The 19097-nt window shown below is 40.1% G+C and overlaps 1 protein-coding gene across 1 annotated transcript in view; it reads left to right on the forward strand.

Annotated features, from left to right (window-relative positions):
• The window catches only part of LOC126147131 (esterase FE4-like), a 139220-nt gene that overhangs the window by 79292 nt on the left and 40831 nt on the right, over positions 1 to 19097 (forward strand). Inside the window, exons 5-6 of the mRNA XM_049915670.1 lie at positions 6083 to 6268; positions 14314 to 14513. Coding sequence (XP_049771627.1) covers positions 6083 to 6268; positions 14314 to 14513 — 386 coding nt within the window. The remainder of the gene's footprint in view (positions 1 to 6082; positions 6269 to 14313; positions 14514 to 19097) is intronic.

The following is a 19097-nucleotide window of genomic DNA, read 5'->3' on the forward strand; positions in this document are numbered from 1 at the left end:
AATACGTCTTGCCAATAATCTTATAAATCGTGACAACGGCTTTCAGCTGGATACAAATTGGAATCCTGTTATTAAAATTATACAATCACAGCGGAATCGACAGTGTCATTCGATACTCAATGACTAGATGAACCTTTATTTCCACCACCGAGGGCAGCACGTACAACTCGGCTATGCTGCGCATGTCAACACCTGACGCATGCGCTGTAGGATGCCAGTACATTTCACATGCGCGAGATTCGGCATAAATACCGCGACTGCACCTGGGCTCTTCAGTAGTTGTGTACTCACCTGATGATGGCCGGACGTCTCTGGGCCGAAATATCGTGGCAGAATGTCGACGGGATCCGGCTGCATACCCGGAAATTACTAGAAAAAAAATGTTTCATTTGTTTACGGCGGTGCAATATTAATCATGAAAAGTGATGACTATATTTATCACTTATTTTTAATGTTCCGTCTTCTCTGTGAATGCAAATTAAAGACAAATCACTGAATTTGGGTTTTCGTGTATGAAATTATCGTCGTTATCTAAAGTAGGTGTTTTCCTGAAAGAGACTGCTGATTACTGTGCAATAATATTGTGTACTGTCCAGTTCTTTTTACACGTGAGAAGATTTAAGCTTCACTCATTCAAACTGTTATCAGCAAAATAATTGCTCCATGCATGTGTATGATTGTAGATACTCGCAAATTCTCTGTCAGATTTTCATGCCAACCGTCTGAATCAAATCCAAGTACGTTACACCCTGAAGCTCGTTCGTTTGGTGTTCTGCTTTCTTTGGCTATGCTACCTATGTTAGTACCCTTGTTCCTGCAAAGAACACTTTACAAGGTTAATGCAGAATGCTTACTGCATCCATGCGATTCACTTACTATTGTTATATCCGCAGAGCATACTGCAGTTTGGTTGCTAAAAGATGTTTAGTATTACGCAGGAAATACTAAACATCTTTTTGTGCAGGGAAAAGAAGTTATGGCACATAATAGAAATATATCTCCAAACGCACTTTAAAATGCGTCTTGCAAGATTTTAGTCTTGAGCTGTGTGTCTAACAACCCTTACATGAGGCCTGGTGAAGGCCCATACGAGCTCAACTAATCTCTATACGTATAATGTTTATCGCCTAATAGTACATTCTCCAAGAATCCTACTCAAGAAATCAAGCCCAGTTGTATATTTGTCAACATAGCTTCCATATTTGACGTTCGGCTTGGACGATTTTGAATTACTGTACCTACGTGAAGCGTATTTCTACTCTGTTACGTTACGTTTGTACATCTCAAATTTCATTACTTGTTTTATCTCTCGGCATACTAGAAAGTTAGTAGACATCTGACAAAGAAACTCCAAATTAATGGATGGGGAAGGAAATCGGCTCGCTCCTTTACAACGGAACCGTTAGAATATTAGCACCTGATTTAGGAAAATTACAGACAACATGAACTTTCATATCTGGACGGTGATTTCGCCGCCATCCTCCCGAATCCGGGCCCAGTGTCACATCATTGGACCAACATTGTCGGTCGCTGTTACAGTTAGGTCTCAGTCTGTTGTTATCGTCAGCTAAAATGCCTGACAAAAGAAGACAAGGACCCTGAAGACATGGTCAGATTACAGTGTGACTTAATAAATGTATACATCACCAACGAGCATAGTACGAGTATGATTTCAGCCGTAATAGCTTGTGACAGGTAGAATGTCCAACAGAGTTCCTTAGCATTGTTCGTTTTTAGTGTTGTTACTAGATCTGGTAGAGTAGATACGAGGCGTAACACTGAATAATCACTGAAGAACACAGAGATGCCACCTACACTGTGACACAGCGTTATCAGCAACTCACAGAGCTTGAAAGGGGCTCCCATCCGAGAACGAGTAGTGGAATTCTTTTAATATTCTGTGTCATCCTGTACCACTAGTTGGAGACTAGCACCAGCTGGTCTAGTAAGTTACTGTCCCATGCACAAACTGCTATTTACACCACAAAAAAACGCCTGTGTTTCGAGTGGTGCTGTGTACTGGGAAGCAGAGACTGGTGATCAGTGGCGTCGCACTGCGTTCAACGATGAATCGCAGTCCTGCATTGCCCCAGATGACCATCGTTAGTTAGTATGGTGGTGACCTGGGTGAAGTTCCATTATTCCAATGTTTTGGGAAGGCACAGCGGTGCTACTTTTGAGGTTGTGGTGTGGAGAGTCATCAGTTTTGACTTCAGAGCACGGCAATTAGTGACTGGGGAACTCTCTTAGCTCAATAATACGTCATAGACATTCCCCCATGCTCACCTACCAAGTGATAGTATTGTGTTCCCATTTATCAACAGCACAATGCTCGCCCACATGTGATATGTGTCTCTATGAACTGTTTACATGATGCTCAGGCGCTCCCATGGCCAACAAGATCCCCATATTTAAGCCCAATAAAACATATGCCGGACCAGCTTGGACATCAACTCCATCTCACAGGCAATACCTAGGATGACCATTTATAAAAGTTGTGGGCCAGATTGTCTCAGAAGAGGGTACAAGGAATTTTGATAGCATTCCTAGCTAAATCAGTGCATTCATTCAGACCAGATGGGGTGCAATGTCATACTGATAAACGGGCTCATATTGCCAAGTAGTTCTTGAACCTGACTCCATATTATAGTCCCTAAAATAACATCATTCCTTGATGTTCCATTTCGTTGCTTGCTTCCCATCTGTATACTTCACATTTTTGTCAGGACTGTATCTACAGCTCTGTAAAGCTTGCTGTTATTACTAAAGTATGAAATAATTTCCCTTCGAAGTGTGAGGAATTTGCTGTGGTTTATGTGCAAAAGTAATACAATAAATGGAGGGGACATAGAGACGTTATATGCACAGATGCTCTCTCTCTCTCTCTCTCTCTCTCTCTCTCTCTCTCTCTCTCTCTCTCTCTCTCTCTCCCCATTTGTGTGTGTGTGTGTGTGTGTGTGATCTATATTGCTTTGTAATTTACCCTTTAAAGTGTCCCATGGTTGATCATACACAAAGTAGCCGAAATGAAATGCGTTCCAAGAAGGAGAAGCTCAGTTTTGAAATTCATCTTTAAACAGGAAATTATATAAACATCTCTGAAATATTTAACGGCATAGTGAATAGTGTGAAATGTAATGCAGAGGCAGTAACTAAAAGAAAGTAGGAAAAACGACAACAAAAGCTACACACACAATTGGAAAGAAACAAACTAACTAATGCTAGAAACAGTGCAAAAAAACCTCACACACTCCATAAATTATTGGTCAGTCTCACTGACGTAAGCTTCAGATAATAAAGAGTAAACCTGTTAGAAGAAAAGCCTAAATGCAATGTGAATACGCAGGTTACATATAAGAAAATGTAGAGTATAATAAAAGGAAGTCAGTAGATAATAAAACAACAACGATGGAATAAAATCTTGAGCTTCAGCGCGTAGTGGCAGAGGTAATTATATCGATAATAAGGTAACAGGAAAGTAATATTAAGTCAGGAAACAAAGTGAAGAACGAAAAACACGCAGAGAAATAAAGTATAAACTTAGAAACATTGTGACTTCTTCACACAAGCTAACAAGGGGAACGATATCATCATAACAGAAAGAACACAGTAAACTCTAAAATTTCTAGAGGACAACAGCACAGTACAGTGATGCAACACAACGATGCCAGGAAAATACAGGGAAATTTTAAAAACCAACTTACATACATTCACAAAACGTAAAATGAAATGGTGAAATGAAAAGAACCCCAAGGGGCCAACTTTAAACAGCTTTCCAAAAATTCAGAAGCAGACAATTCCAATAAAGCCAATTGTAAATTGTGCAAATGTACTTCATATCATCTCGCTACAGACATACACACATATTTACAGAAATACTCTTATTCAAAGACAAGAGAAACTTAGACAACATGGAGGAGCTGATACAAAAGATAAAACACATCAGCATACCCACAACAGCTAAACTCACGTCTTTAAATATTACATCCAGATACACCAACATCCTTACTGCAGGAACCATCATCATCCTCAAACAACACTTAGAGAAACAAATGTAACTTCCTAACCACTTATAGAAATGATAACAAATGTTCTGAATTTAATCATGGAGCAAGACTGACTAAGATCTGACAACCAGTTCTGTTTGCACAGGATGAACTCCCAGCCAATATCTTCTTAAATCACATTGAGAAACAACTATTTGAAATTATAGTAAAATTCAAACACTACAGATTAACATACTGACATCTTTATGTAGGCGCCATGATAAATCTTCTAGGTGAAACACCCGACTGTACACTTCATAATGATATATACATAGTCCAGCTATAGATAAAATTCACCATAGAGTCATTAAAGGACAAAAAAATTAAATAAGTTAGACACTACAATACAACGACACAAGAAACGACACCAGTTTTCCATAAATAGGAAGCCAACCAGCACCAGCAAAGTCATCACAACACAAACCACCCCATAACACAGAAACAAGCTGATTTCCAGTACATGTTGCATAGATCGAATTAAACTCCAGTCACTGAGAACAACCAAAGTAATGAGCTGTATATAATCAAACAAAAAGGGATTGAAAGTCTAGACATAACAGACCAAACCACGTAATTAGAACAAAAATGAAAGATGCACCCAACATACAGCAACAAACAGATGAATACTAACGTATAAACAAAAATAATATAAACACACAGAACACAAACACACTCAACACATCTGAACAAGAGACAGCGACAACAAGTAACAAGAGGCGCACACTCACCTAAAAAGGCAAAGCACCTCATAGAATTGGCTACACGCTGAAATGCAAGGACTCAAAATAGTTTACAGAACAGACAACTCTATACGAAAGAGTCTGATGACGACAAGCACTAACAAAGACAAGCACAACGCGAGTCTGTAAACCTGCATGTCAACACAACAACTAAATTTATATCGAATAGACAGGTAGAAATTTCACCGTTAGATATACCGAACATAGAAGTATACTTCTCAATTGCTGGTCATTTATGAACATGAACTGTAAGGCAACAGACATAAATATGAACCGAAAGATTTTAAATACAGCAACAGACTTCAATATGAACTTATAACAAAGTAAAGTTTCCAAATAGAAAAAGCCATAGCAGAAAGAAGAGAAATAATGAAAGAATACACAGTGCTCTGTAACGAAATCCTGTTTTCAACTCTAAAAGAACTCTTAGAAGATCGCAGCACAAACACGCACACATGCACATACACACGCATAAACACACACACAAAAGCACGATGTGATCACACACTTCCGAAATTCGCAAGAAGGGACGTAAGATAGCGCAACAAGTGAATAACTGATAAACAGTGACACAGTGCGTGTCAGGACGCACTGGTTACACGCCATGTAGCATTATGAAACAGCGAAATAAAAAAAAGGAAGTATATTCAGTTTACATGCGAAGACCACCCTCAACAACTCCCCCCCCCCCCTTCGCCACCAACATTTCGAAAACTAATACTTCATCCTAATGAACGATAGTTAAAGAATGAAGTAGGGAACGTTCGTTGACGGCAGACAGTAGTATTATAATCTAACTTCAGCAAAGAGGATACACATTTGTTTCATTGTAGGCATAACGTTTTGGTAGATATTCGAAACATATTGCTGAAAGATCGTGATTAATTGCTGATGGCGAACTGGAGTGAAATTTCAGATGTACTCCAAATGTCAGAGTGTCACATTTTTCTGGTAATAATATTATAAATGTAAATATTATAATCTCAAAACTGCATCGTAGTATCATGCAAAAATTTTTTATATGTGATTTAACAGAAAATAAATGAAGGATCAAACTTCTCTGAAACATGTTGGAGTTTTAAACCAGGAGAATTTGTGTATGTTCAAGGCAGAACCGTATTTCCATAATCAACATTTGAAAACAAACACGGATAAAGAGAGAGTTACGACCGCCAGAGGTACTTCTGGGGACGCATTAAGAAGTTTGTTGCTAGCTATTGAGCTAGTCACAAATTTCGTAAGGCATGTATTTTACTTACGGATTACCATGAATGTAACAACTGCTTCTCTTCGTAGGATTTTTGAGCACCAGAGATGAAGTCGTTCCCGGGAATATGGGTCTGAAGGATCAAGTGGAGACCCTTCGCTGGGTGCAGAGGAATATAGCAGCGTTTGGTGGCAATCCAGAGAAAGTAACTATCCTGGGTCAAAGCGCTGGAGGGGCATCCATTCATTACCACCTCCTCTCTCCACTTAGCAAAGGTAACTAAGCCATGTATTAATTACTATATTAATTACTATTTTAAGTTAATCGTTTAACCGGCTGTTAGTTTAACTGAGGTCTTAGCTTCATGTGATTCTTGTAAATGTGTACCCAGGAAACAACGCTTTCTTAGCCCATAACTATGTGTTCTCACTGCCAAAATTCCACATTGTGAAATCTATCACGCAAGGTAATGCATGTTATCAACACAAGGAAATGATTTCATTTTCATGGAACCCAAGTTAATGTTTAGTGACAAGTGTTGTGTATTCAGTTGCGACTTTACAATTAGTGTGACTTCGGTAAACGGTTCCGAAAATTTTGTTACTCAGTAGCTAATGTCCCTTAGAGGAGTGGGTATTGACTGATATTTAATAAAATATATGTTGTTAATTTTGAAATGATGTCACTAACCTTTTTAATTTATCGATTTCTCCACTTGAAATGGGGAAGAACTAATGTTCTATTGCAATCCGTATCAAAATGTGGCGTGAGTAATTAAATCTCGTGAAGTATTCTGATTCAAATTGTTATTTCTAATTTTCCGTGAAGGGTTTTATAGTTTACATACTCTCGAAATTCTGTATGCTGTCTCCTAAAATGCAAATTTCTTGAAAAGCAATCCCTTAAAGCGAAAATTATTTCAGTTGCAGATAATATGCCACAAATTAATATCAAAAAATATTTCTCATAAAAACAGACGGTAAATGGCACACGCTTCGCTGTCAAAAGGCCAGTTCCCACAGATTTTCATAGCTACCGTAGCAAATACCTAACGGTGAAACTCGCTCACGACCGCAAGAAAGTCTTGCCACATCTTAATACGGTCAATAAGCAAAAACATAATTGAGAAGGCATTAGAGTTGACGACACAGGGTCCTAAATTGACATTAGCAACATGAAAAATTACACGCAGGATGTTGTTCTCAAATGTTGTTTCAGAAATTTGAATTAAGAAATAGTAGAATCATTTAACTGGCGCACCTCTGAACTGTTTGAAGACAGTGTTGTCCTTTCTGGTGGTGTCGAAAGTCAGCTAACAGTGCTGAAACACAACGAGGCCTTCGGACGACATGCCGTCCATGCCAGTGTCTATACGAAATTCCAGTGAGTTACCTCCATTCAGAAAAATGATATACTACCAATCTGTTGAAGAGACAACTGTTCCCAGAGATTTCAGGAAAGAGCAGGCCATACGTATCTGCAAACGAGGTTTCAGAGGTGATTTACAGAACTGCAGTGGTATGTCGGTCTCAGACCTGCACTGTCTACCGCTTTCCAGGCTAGAGTCCATTATTTCTCTGCCGTCATGTATCCATCTCATCCTTTGCCGCCCTCTTCTCCTTTACCTTCGATATTTCTCAGCGTTAAGATGTTTTCAGCGAATCATTTCGTCTGGTGATGTGCCCAGGTTAGAACACTGTTTCAGTATCGGACCTTCCGTGAAATAATCTGGTACTACTTCCTGTAATACTGACCAATTCTTTCTCTTCGCATTCCAAGGAACTCTAACGAGTTTCGTCCAACAGCACAATTCAAAAGAATCTATTCTACGCCATTCAGCCTTTTTTTTTACTGTCCAGGTCTCACATGCGTACTCCATAACTGGAAGTATCATACTAATTACTAAACGGATATTTCTTGTTAACTTTATATCTCTGCTCCTTAAAACGTTGTTAAGGTTGGACATTACTTTTCAACCAAGTAACGTGCGCCTCTTGATTTTGTGGCTGCAATCACCATCAGCAGAAATCTGGAAGCAGTGATAACTGAACAAGGGGTCTTCTTCCATTGTTCCGTCCTCCCAGACCCCATAAAGTTATAGGTGTAGCTGGCATAGTTCTCGATTTCATGACGTTCAGCGTTACACCCCATTTTCAATTTCTTCTTTCACCTTCAGTAATAAAAGCTTCAACTCTTCACCACTTTCTTGCATATCTCAGATTAATTGTGTTTATCCCAGATGTTTCAATTTCGGTTGCTTCTTCATCGAGCCCGGCATTCCTCCTAATATGCTCCGCATAAAGATTGAATAAGTAAAGTGACAATATGCAGCCTTGCCGTACTGCTTTTTGAATCTTCATACATTGTTACTGCATGTAGGATTCTTACAGTGATTCCGTGGTTGGAATGTACACTCCGTATCAGGTAAATTAGGGGTTCTGCTACCCCCATGTGTTCGGGTACTTCCGATGATTTATTGTGTTTGACTCTGTCGTAGGCTTCAGCATAATCAATAAAGCAGATGTACACATATTTCGGGAATTCTCTTGTCTTCTAAATAATCCATTGGATGATGGCAGTTTGATCTCTGGTCCCTCTTCCTCTGCAAAATCTAGCTTGTTTCTCGGATAGCTCTCGGTATATATAGTGGCGAAAAACTTCCAGCATTACCTTGCTAGAATGCCATATAAGAGCAATCTTTCGGTGATTCGAGAGTTGTTTAGAAATTTCCATGTTTGGAATCGGAACGAATATTGAGCTTTTCCTTTCTTTCGGCCGCTGTTGGGTTCTGTGTATTTTTTGACGTATTGAACGCATAGATTATACACAAAACCCAATTCTAGCTTTTCACATCCACTGACATAAAACGCGAGTCCCAGAGTAGGTAAGTAGTTACGTGAGAGGAAAATACACTAAATTTTATTTTTGCAAACCTCAGAATTTAATTCCCAACATAAATGGATATACGAGTACAGGTTGCAGATACATAGTTGAACACATATGTAAGTTCTAGTCTGGTAGTGAATATTGTCGGATAGCTAGCGTTAAGCACGAAATCGGTGTTCGAATCTCAGTCCAAATCAAATTTTCATTGTCGTCATTCCATTATACAGCCGATAGCTGTCCATATTCGCAACTGCGAGCTCCCTTCCTGTATTGTCTATCGATCTCAGTGTACTTAGTACATTGATTTTTCAGTTTCCTTGTCCCTTCAGTGAATATGTTAGCCGCCGGACATGAGAGAACAACCTGCATGACGGTAATGCGTAGCGCACTGTTTAGATTACAGGTAGTTCCAGGTATTTTTGCTTGGTGTAAGGATTGAAACAGGTCGTACTCAACCTCCGAGAAGCTAATCGCGATGCTACTTAAGAGGAAAGGAGCAGGTTAAGGTCGGAAAGTTGATAGCCGCTGGGAGAGCTCTGTGCTGACCACATCTAGTGGCTCTGTCAAACCGGAAATGACAGGCGCGTCGTCCTCCGACTGTGAGGACGGGGATGATTTTTAGTTAAATATAACCATTTATTTTTCATCTCAGCGTAATCTTCGTTTTCCATGCAGATAGTATCTTTATTTTACAAAAAATTATTTTCTCTAACAACATTTTTATGGCTATCAAAACGGAAAACGTCATATAATACCATGTTTTAGGACTAGGACGACAGGTGAACCGAATAGAACCCCACCTCAACCATTTTTACCATTCGAGATGCCGTTATGTACAAGATCATTGTCTTGGGAAAGGAACAGGTTTTGCTATCGTACCTTGGTCACTTATGCTTCGACTCACTACGAAAACAGTCCAATAAAGTCGTGTAATTACAGCCAGTTATATAATTACAATTTTCTAATTAGTGCTACATGCTGTCACGTGATAGGCCTTAGAAGCACCCCAAAAACCTGTTCCGACAATAAAACTGTTACTGAAATTATCTTTGCGCTTTTACCTTCGATAACACTCTGTTTTGATCGCGTTTGATTTCCTTCATGTAGTACGGGTTAAAAATTTTCGTGTATGCCTTCAAAATGTGTTTTTTCGAACGCTTTCTGTCTGCAGCCAACAACGATAAGCCTATGATGCAGACAGTTTCACCACACGCAGTGTGTCAATCTGGATGTTATGTACCCTTTCACATAGATGTCATATGTTTACGAGTCATTATGCTATATAGGGCCATCACAAATTGTCGATAATGTTGTCATACATAGGTAATTAGGTGGATTACATGCTTTCAGCCTTTGAATTTGTATCAGCATATTGCCTTGCTGTCATCTATTAAGATACCATGCTAGTATTAGATATCAGAGATTTCAGAGAAAACTGAGAAAAACCTAGTGGCCAGAACGTTGTCCGATATGGAAACATGCATACAACTATTTTCATGGGTCCATAGCCATCATACCAAGAAGCAGTATAATTGGTGGCTGGCTGGAAAAAAAATCAGATATTCCCTTGCCCTTCTGTTTCTTTCTCCAGTAATTATCCATAAATATCTTCATTCCCATTTGCTATGTTCACAGTTTCGGTACAATAATAAACAAACAACTTTTCAAAACTGAAATCTTACTGTGGAAATGAAGGTACTTTGCTAATTTCAAACAGTCTGCACCCTCATGGCACACTCTTGAGTAAGGTTACGTACGAAAGACTTTTAGGACATTCAATTTCTGGCGCCAAAGAGTTTGGAATGCATAACACGTTATACAAACAGAGAACATTTGCCGTAGTAAAATCTACCAGATATTCAGAAACTGTATGGAGTGTAGCCATATATGGAAGTGAAAAATAGACGATAAATATTTTGGACAAGAAGATAATAGAAGCTTCCGAAATGTGGTGCTACAGAGGAATGCTGAAGATTAGATGGGAAGATCACATAACTAATGAGGAGGTATTGAATAGAATTGGGGAGAAGAAGAGTTTGTGACAACTTGACAAGAAGAAGGGACCGGTTGGTAGGACATGTTCTGAGGCATCAAGGGATCACAAATTTAGCATTGGAGGGCAGCGTGGAGGGTAAAAATCGTAGAGGGAGACCAAGAGATGAAAACACTAATCAGATTCAGAAGGATGTTGGTTGCAGTAAGTACTGGGAAATGAAGAAGCTTGCACAGGATAGAGTAGCATGGAGAGCTGCATCAAACCAGTCTCAGGACTGAAGACAACAACAACAACAATATATAGTGAACACCTGCTTCACAAATTACGAGCATCTGTTTTCAGTACAAACGCCATGAATACTCTTTAGTTCCCTTAGTATTGATATCATAATGAAACTATAAATGAAAAATCATTGACTGATTCTCAGTAGATGGTCTACCAATCAGAAAAATTCATTTCTGTAAAGGAAATGATATAATTATCATTAACAATAGAGTGCAGAGCAAAGAAAAGATGTAAAACTGGACGTTAAAAGGGTCAGAGTGAACATATTGATTAAGACTTGTACTGGAAACGACATAGTATCTGTCTTGTAGCAAGATCAAATTGAGCGATATTTGTTCTGCCTGAAACGGCTAATTTCATGAAGAAAACATCAAAAAATTGGCTGAAATTTTCTGCTTTCATTCATTAATACCACATGGAATAGTTTTTTGGGGTGATTCCACAGCTAGACATAAAATAAGTAACGCAGAGAAATATGCTGAATGGATAATATTTTAATAAATTTGGTGTTTATAATCAGCCATAATTTACAAAAGTAGTAGCCTTCATAAAACATAATAACAGGAACCAAAACACCCTTCATTATCTGCAAATTCACTTAAGACGAATTTATGAGTAAGCAGTATCTGTATATGGTTGAGTCACATTAATTAAATTTTATTTTAAAATAAGTTTAAAGTAAATATAGAATTGTGCGAATGACAGTATGTAGTCATGTTTTCACAGAAAAGATGTATCTTATTTCTAAATCTAATGCTATGTTGCCACGAATATGATCGACAGACTGTGGAAATAACTAACTAACAACAGACATCGTTAAAATTTAACCAGAGTAATAACAGCTTAAGCACCTGAACTGTCGTTATTTCTGTATTACCTTAACTGAATTGCAAGAAATATTCTATTCACAACACTTTATAGCAACGTGGAAAACGTAAATTCGGGAAGGAAGATGAATGAAAATAGCGAATAGACTTAAACGACTCAGAAACTAAAATAAAGTTTGATTCAAAATATTAGAAAAAACACACTGTTTCTAATTAAGAAATAACATATAATTGAGAAAAAGTAGAATACTTGCAGATAAATTTAATAAAATAATGGCTGTTGGAGTAATATAATAAGAAAGCAGTTAGATGCTACATAGGTAACCAAGGTAAAAATCGTTGAGCACTGAAGGAAGAAGGAATGAGTCATGTCATACATCTGAAGTCGTGGAAATATTTCTTATTATATTTCCGAATTAAGAACTAAGATCGTGGAAAGATCTGGACAGACTAAAAACAAGTAACAAAATATACCAAGGACCTTAAGTAAAGAAGAAAACAAAGAAACAGAAAACGTTATTGTTGATGTAGTGGTTAACTCATGATACGAATTAGTTATATTATAACAGTTGAAGTATACCATAGCGATACAGCTCCAGCATTGTTCTAAAAATCATTCTTAATGTGTGTGATATTTTAATCTGAGACTTTGGCAACATCTGTTTCTGTTTTGACATGGCGGTTGCAATGAATGCAGATTTTTAAATGTTCTATGTTGATCTTTGTGCAACATTCTAACATTCTGCGTGGTGTCTATTGTAAGTCGTGTCTCCTTACCACTTTCGCGCAACGATGCTCTGAGTGTGTTTTTTAAGGAATTGACTAGTTTGAACCTGGGACCTGTTGCTGGTAAGGAGACGCCAGACAGCACATGACATGTAGAGTTCAGAAGAGTTCAGTGAGACTAGCGATGATATAATCAAATACTTAATGATTTCAGCGTCAGCTCCACTGCACTCCCTATAAAAGAATCTTAATACTAACTAAATTTAGTGGAAGGGGTTCAAGGCTTTCCTATTTTTAATTATCTGGTAAAATAACGTCGAAAAAGCTGTTAAGTTTAGCATTGGAATTTTTATTCTACTCACAAAACATTGTTTACAAATTGCACGATTGATAAAAGGAAATATTTTAATACAGGGTGATAAAAACCAACTGCATTCAACAAAAATGTGAGCGAATATTCCCTGAATGGGTTTCCAAGTTCTATAATGGATTGAAGGATGACCTATGCCATATCACATCTATAATCTAGGTTTAAATTAAGTTTCATAAAAGAGAAAACTATCAAAAATGGTCTACAGTGACCCTCAATTATCTTTAATTACTTATTTAACTTGTAAATTACAGAGGCTGATGTGGATTCTCAATAATTATATAACAGAAAAATCGCCGCGTTTCAGATTTTTACTTCAAGTAGCAAATGTGAATACCACGAAGTTTGATTGACGATCGACATTAGTATTACGTAAAAGGGCGATATAACAGATGAGACTTCTGCAGTTCTGAGTGAAGCCTTATGAGCTCTTATGCGACATCGCATGCGTTCATTACTTTGTCGGTGGTTAGGCAGCTTCAGGGGCGGCGGGCAGCGCAGCTCCACACACCTTGCCGTCCCGGTAGCAACTCTAACTTCTCCTTACTATAATTTAGCGAAGTTGGTTTAAGAAACGGTATCTGGCTGTGTTTTCAACTGACCAATCAGGGTCTCAATGTTAACCTTAAGCTCCGCCTACAAAAGTTCTGTCTATCCAATGAGAAACGTTATACTTTTCGTGGTGGGGAAATGTTTTTTAATGTTTGCTACATAACAGAGACGCGTATAGTCTCACGCTAAAACTTGCAGCTGGTGTGGCCATTTTAGTGTTATCGTAAGATCCATACTGTTCTTCTGGAGGGCTCTCTATCTTTTAACATGGGCTGGGCGCTGCTTTTGGCGGTTTGCCAGCGATGTGGGTGTCCTTTATCGTAGGGCCTTCTAGCCTACACGGCTCTGCTCTCTGTTTCTGTTCTCGTTTCTCCCCTCGGAACTGTGTCTGTTTCACGGTAGGAAGGTACGACATCTATTTCGGCGTTCTTGTGTTAGTCTGTGGTATTCCATTTGCTCACTCGTTGATTGTATTACTTTGGTTAATTTAACGTCAGGATTTATTCGGAGCTATGTGATATACTGCCGGATTTGCTACCATGTCAGGGTTTTCATGGAAGGTGTTGGATTTGCCTGACACCTTACAACATACGTCACTGAAAACGCAACGACACTGTTTCCTTGAATATTTTGTGAATTTACTACTAAAATTAATTCCAAGCTTTCGTTCATCTTCAGGACTCTACAAGAACGCCATAGCAATGAGCGGATCAGCATTAAACCCTTGGGCATTCTCTAGAAATGCAACAGACAGAGCAATTCGGTTTGCCCAGCACTGGGGCTACACAGGAGGAAGTTCCACCGATCTTGTAAATTTTCTGAAAACTTTGAATGCAAGTACACTAGTGTTGGACCGAAATGTTGCACTATCGGAAGAGGTATGTATCCATCTGTAACCTTGTTATTTAGTTAAATGAACTGTAGATGTAGAGCAGAAATAATTTGTTTATGTCACGGCTTCCCACTTGTTTTCCGTGAAACGTCGCAGTCCATTTTCCAGACAGCAACCTGCATTTGCAGCCGAGACCACTAGCGAAGGTCTGGGGTGCACAGTTCCTAATCACGATTCCTCGTTCCAGTATACATAGTCGCCACCAACGTTGAAACATTTGTCGTAGAGTACGGTAAGATTGAGGAAACAAGTATGGTAAAAGTCGGTGCCTTGCGATGCAAGGAATTGTCGCACAGCCTTTTCCACCTCAGCACCGTCCCGAGGGCGTAGATTCCAGTGCAGGGAAGAGGCGAAAGTGAGATGGAGCAAGATGAGGGCTGTAGGCCGAATGATTCACGTTCCCTTCAATGCGAAGCGACGAATCTGACCCTATGTGAATCTTGCTGTTTGTGGTTTTGCGTTGTTGTCCAAGATCACAACGTCACTCATGGGCCTTGGTCTCTTTTGCCGAGTGGCGGACCCGAGTCTGGTGAAGGTGTCGCAATAGCGTGCTGCATTGATGATTGCTTGGAGAAAACCAAGATGAATTACAGCTTTCGTGTCCCAAAACTCCAGGGTGCCCGTAACTTTTACTGAGGAGGGTGACAAATGGTTCAAATGGCTCCGAGCACTATGGGACTTAACTTATGAGGTCATCAGTCCCCTAGAACTTAGAAGTACTTAAACCTAACCAACCTAAGAACATCACACACATCTCTGCCCGTGGCAGAATTCGAACCAGCGACCGTAGCGGTCGCACGGTTCCAGACTGTAGCGCCTAGAACCGCTCGGCCACTCTGGCCGGCTAGGAGGGTGACACTTCGAATTTTTTTTTTTTTTTTCACTGGTGAACTGGGATGCTTCCGCGTCATTGAGGAGGCCTAGGATTCTGAGGCAAAGTGGTGCACCTATGTCTCATCAACTGACATGATTCCAAGCAGGAACTCATTTGACTCTCTCGTGTACTGAATCAACTGATCGAGGTTGATTCCAATTTCTTGCTCTCTTGTGATCCGGTACAAGGTTTCTGGGAAACATTCTTGCGAGCACTTTTCTGTACATCATGGAGCATGTGATAGGCCTGAGTACGGCTGATGCACAGTATGGACGTCACCTCTGACGTCATTGTGCACCTGTACGCTTACACTTTGTCCTGTACTCTGGCAATGTTATTTTTATTTGTGGGTTTAGTGGGATGTCCACTTCGACCTTCGTTCACTACTCATTGCTTTTCTTCTTTGAATATGGAACACCAGCGACAAATGAGTCAATGAGACATGACTTCCTCACAATACACGGTCCTTAGACGTTCATGGATGAACGACACACTAGTCCCATCCCATTCATAATGAATAAATGCATGCACTTCCATCGGTCACCACCTTGTCAGTACGCGTCCATTTGCCATCATGGCGTGTACTAGAATAACCTCGGGCGCGCCGGTCTACTGATTCTCTCTCTCTTCTTCGGAGGCCTGTGCATCCATCATTCCTTCTCTGCTGTCGCTAGTTCCAACGTCGAACCAAAAATGTGTATCGATTCATATGGCGTTTGTTCGTGTCACCTGGTTTACCACCACCTCTTTCAAAACCAATGACAGAACTTTCTTTCGGAACTCGAAGAAAATAGACACTATGAACCATAATTTTATTTAACAATTTTATTTAGGTATCAGATGTGGTGCCTCATTGGCACCATCTTCAGGCTCCTATACACGAAACTACGTAAGCTATCTAGCCATTTGTATTATTGTAAGGACCAGTATATCAACTGACTTCTGTAGACTTCGAAAACATCTCTGAGGATGTGGACCCTTCTTGTCAGTGGTGTGAAGGGTATAAATAAGTTTACCGAGCAGTTTCAAAAGTCTACGGAAACCAGTTGGATATAGTGGTCCCTACAGTAACACAAACGACTAGATGCTTACCTAGTTTCGTGCGTATGGGCCTGAAGATAGTGTCAATGGAACACCGAAACAGTCAGCTAAATAAGACCATTAAATAAAATTACCGCAGTTTATATCTGTTTTCTTCAAGTTTTCTACCAGCCGCAGTCCCATTCCATTACACAAGATGGAATTACAGATAATTTCGGGACGTCCTTATAACAAGCAAAAATTCGATACCTCTCCGCAATGAAGACATGTGACATCGTTGCTTTGTATGTCTCAGTGGCTGGATGCGAGGCTTTCAATTAGACGCCATTTCGGCAACTTGCATGTCCCTAAGCTACCTAAGGTTGACAACCATAAGAAGGCAAACTACTATTTAACGTGGAATCAGAACCACATGTCGTTACTGGTGACAATGCCGTTGAGAGTCTATGGCTAGATTAAAGGCGGACTGGATATTTCCGTGGTACGACAGATTTCGATGCCACGAATCCTATTTCCAGGCATGGGCCTCACTCTTACACGACCAGGCCTATCGACATTGTTGACAATGATCTGTACTTTGGATGAGAACATTCGGATAGGCGGCTTACTTGCTGCTATTCTTCTTCACATCTTGAGAATTTGCAACAAGTTAAGCTAAACATTAACAGAATCAGCTATAACAGGCACATCAACAACAAATTCGAGAAGAGTACGCTAGGTGTAGGCACGGTGTTTCACCTGCTCCCTTCTCTCACCATCATGCAACACAGACATAATACCAAGCTATACACACACCCATTACACACACTCAGCATACACACTTACAGCACATCTCACACACATCGCATGGAAAGTAGCTACTGTGCCTCAGAGAAAACGCTTTCTGATTTGGCTGCTAAATCTACCCTCGAGCTCTCCCAGCCAACAAAGCCGTGCAATCTTTCTGTTTTAGACGATAGTGCCCAAGAGATGCGATTATAAAAGTTCTGAAACCAAGAAACAAGGCCGAAGACGGAAATAGAACCGATAATCTCTTTCATAACAATAAATCGTGTAACGTGGTATCTGGCTAGTGCAACATGGTATCTGACTAGTGTAACATGGTATCTGGCTATCCCTGACTGCCCGACATGGTTGTCAACAAATAGACTCGTTCCATTCAAGGTGAAACACGAGCTCTCCTGGCAACTGGTTCCATTCCTGAGGAAGAGTTGTGCAGAGCACTGGAAGTACTCTCGATGGTGGATGTGGATGCAGCCACTCCTTGTTAATGCGGGATACGATAGGGTAGTCTCTGCTCAGGCACGAATTGCTACCCACATTCCCTCTATGGGGTGGTAATTTGAAACATAGCCATGAGAGATTGCATCCGTCACTATTCTGTTCATCTGTGTACATGACTGCAAATATAAAATCTAGTTAGAAGAGTCCAAGTAATATACCGAAAATCTTGTTAAGGCATTACAATCTAATGTTCATGACGTAATAAATACAGGGTGTTTCAAAAATGACCGGTATATTTGAAACGACAATAAAAACTAAACGAGCAGCGATAGAAAAAAATGGTTCAAATGGCTCTGAGCACTATGGGACTCAACTGCTGAGGTCATTAGTCCCCTAGAACTTAGAACTAGTTAAACCTAACTAACCTAAGGACATTACAAACATCCATGCCCGATGCAGGATTCGAACCTGCGACCGTAGCGGTCTTGCGGTTCCAGACTGCAGCACCTTTAACCGCACGACCACTTCGGCCGGCTAGCGATAGAAATACACCGTTTGTTGCAATATGCTTGGGACAACAGTACATTTTCAGGCAGACAAACTTTCGAAATTACAGTAGTTACAATTTTCAACAACAGATGGCGCTGCGGTCTGGGAAACTCTATAGTACGATATTTTCCACATATCCACCATGCGTAGCAATAATATGGCGTAGTCTCTGAATGAAATTACCCGAAACATTTGACAACGTGTTTGGCGGAATGGCTTCACATGCAGATGAGATGTACTGCTTCAGCTGTTCAATTGTTTCTGGATTCTGGCGGTACACCTGGTCTTTCAAGTGTCCCCACAGAAAGATGTCACAGGGGTTTCATGTCTGGCGAATAGGGAGGCCAATCCACACCGCCTCCTGTATGTTTCGGATAGCCCAAAGCAATCACACGATCATCGAAATATTCATTCAGGAAATTAAAGACGTCGGCCGTGCGATGTGGCCGGGCACCATCTTGCATAAACCACGAGGTGTTCGCAGTGTCGTCTAAGGCAGTTTGTACCGCCACAAATTGACGAAGAATGTCCAGATAGCGTGATGCAGTAATCGTTTCGGATCTGAAAAATGGGCCAATGATTCCTTTGGAAGAAATGGCGGCCCAGACCAGTAATTTTTGAGGATGCAGGGACGATGGGACTGCAACATGGGGCTTTTCGGTTCCCCATATGCGCCAGTTCTGTTTATTGACGAAGCCGTCCAGGTAAAAATAAGCTTCGTCAGTAAACCAAATGCTGCCCACATGCATATCGCCGTCATCAATCCTGTGCACTATATCGTTAGCGAATGTCTCTCGAGCAGCAATGGTAGTGGCGCTGAGGGGTTGCCGCGTTTGAATTTTGTATGGATAGAGGTGTAAACTCTGGCGCATGAGACGATAC

This window comes from Schistocerca cancellata, chromosome 2 (assembly GCF_023864275.1).
Source record: "Schistocerca cancellata isolate TAMUIC-IGC-003103 chromosome 2, iqSchCanc2.1, whole genome shotgun sequence".
NCBI classification, from domain to species: domain Eukaryota; kingdom Metazoa; phylum Arthropoda; class Insecta; order Orthoptera; family Acrididae; genus Schistocerca; species Schistocerca cancellata.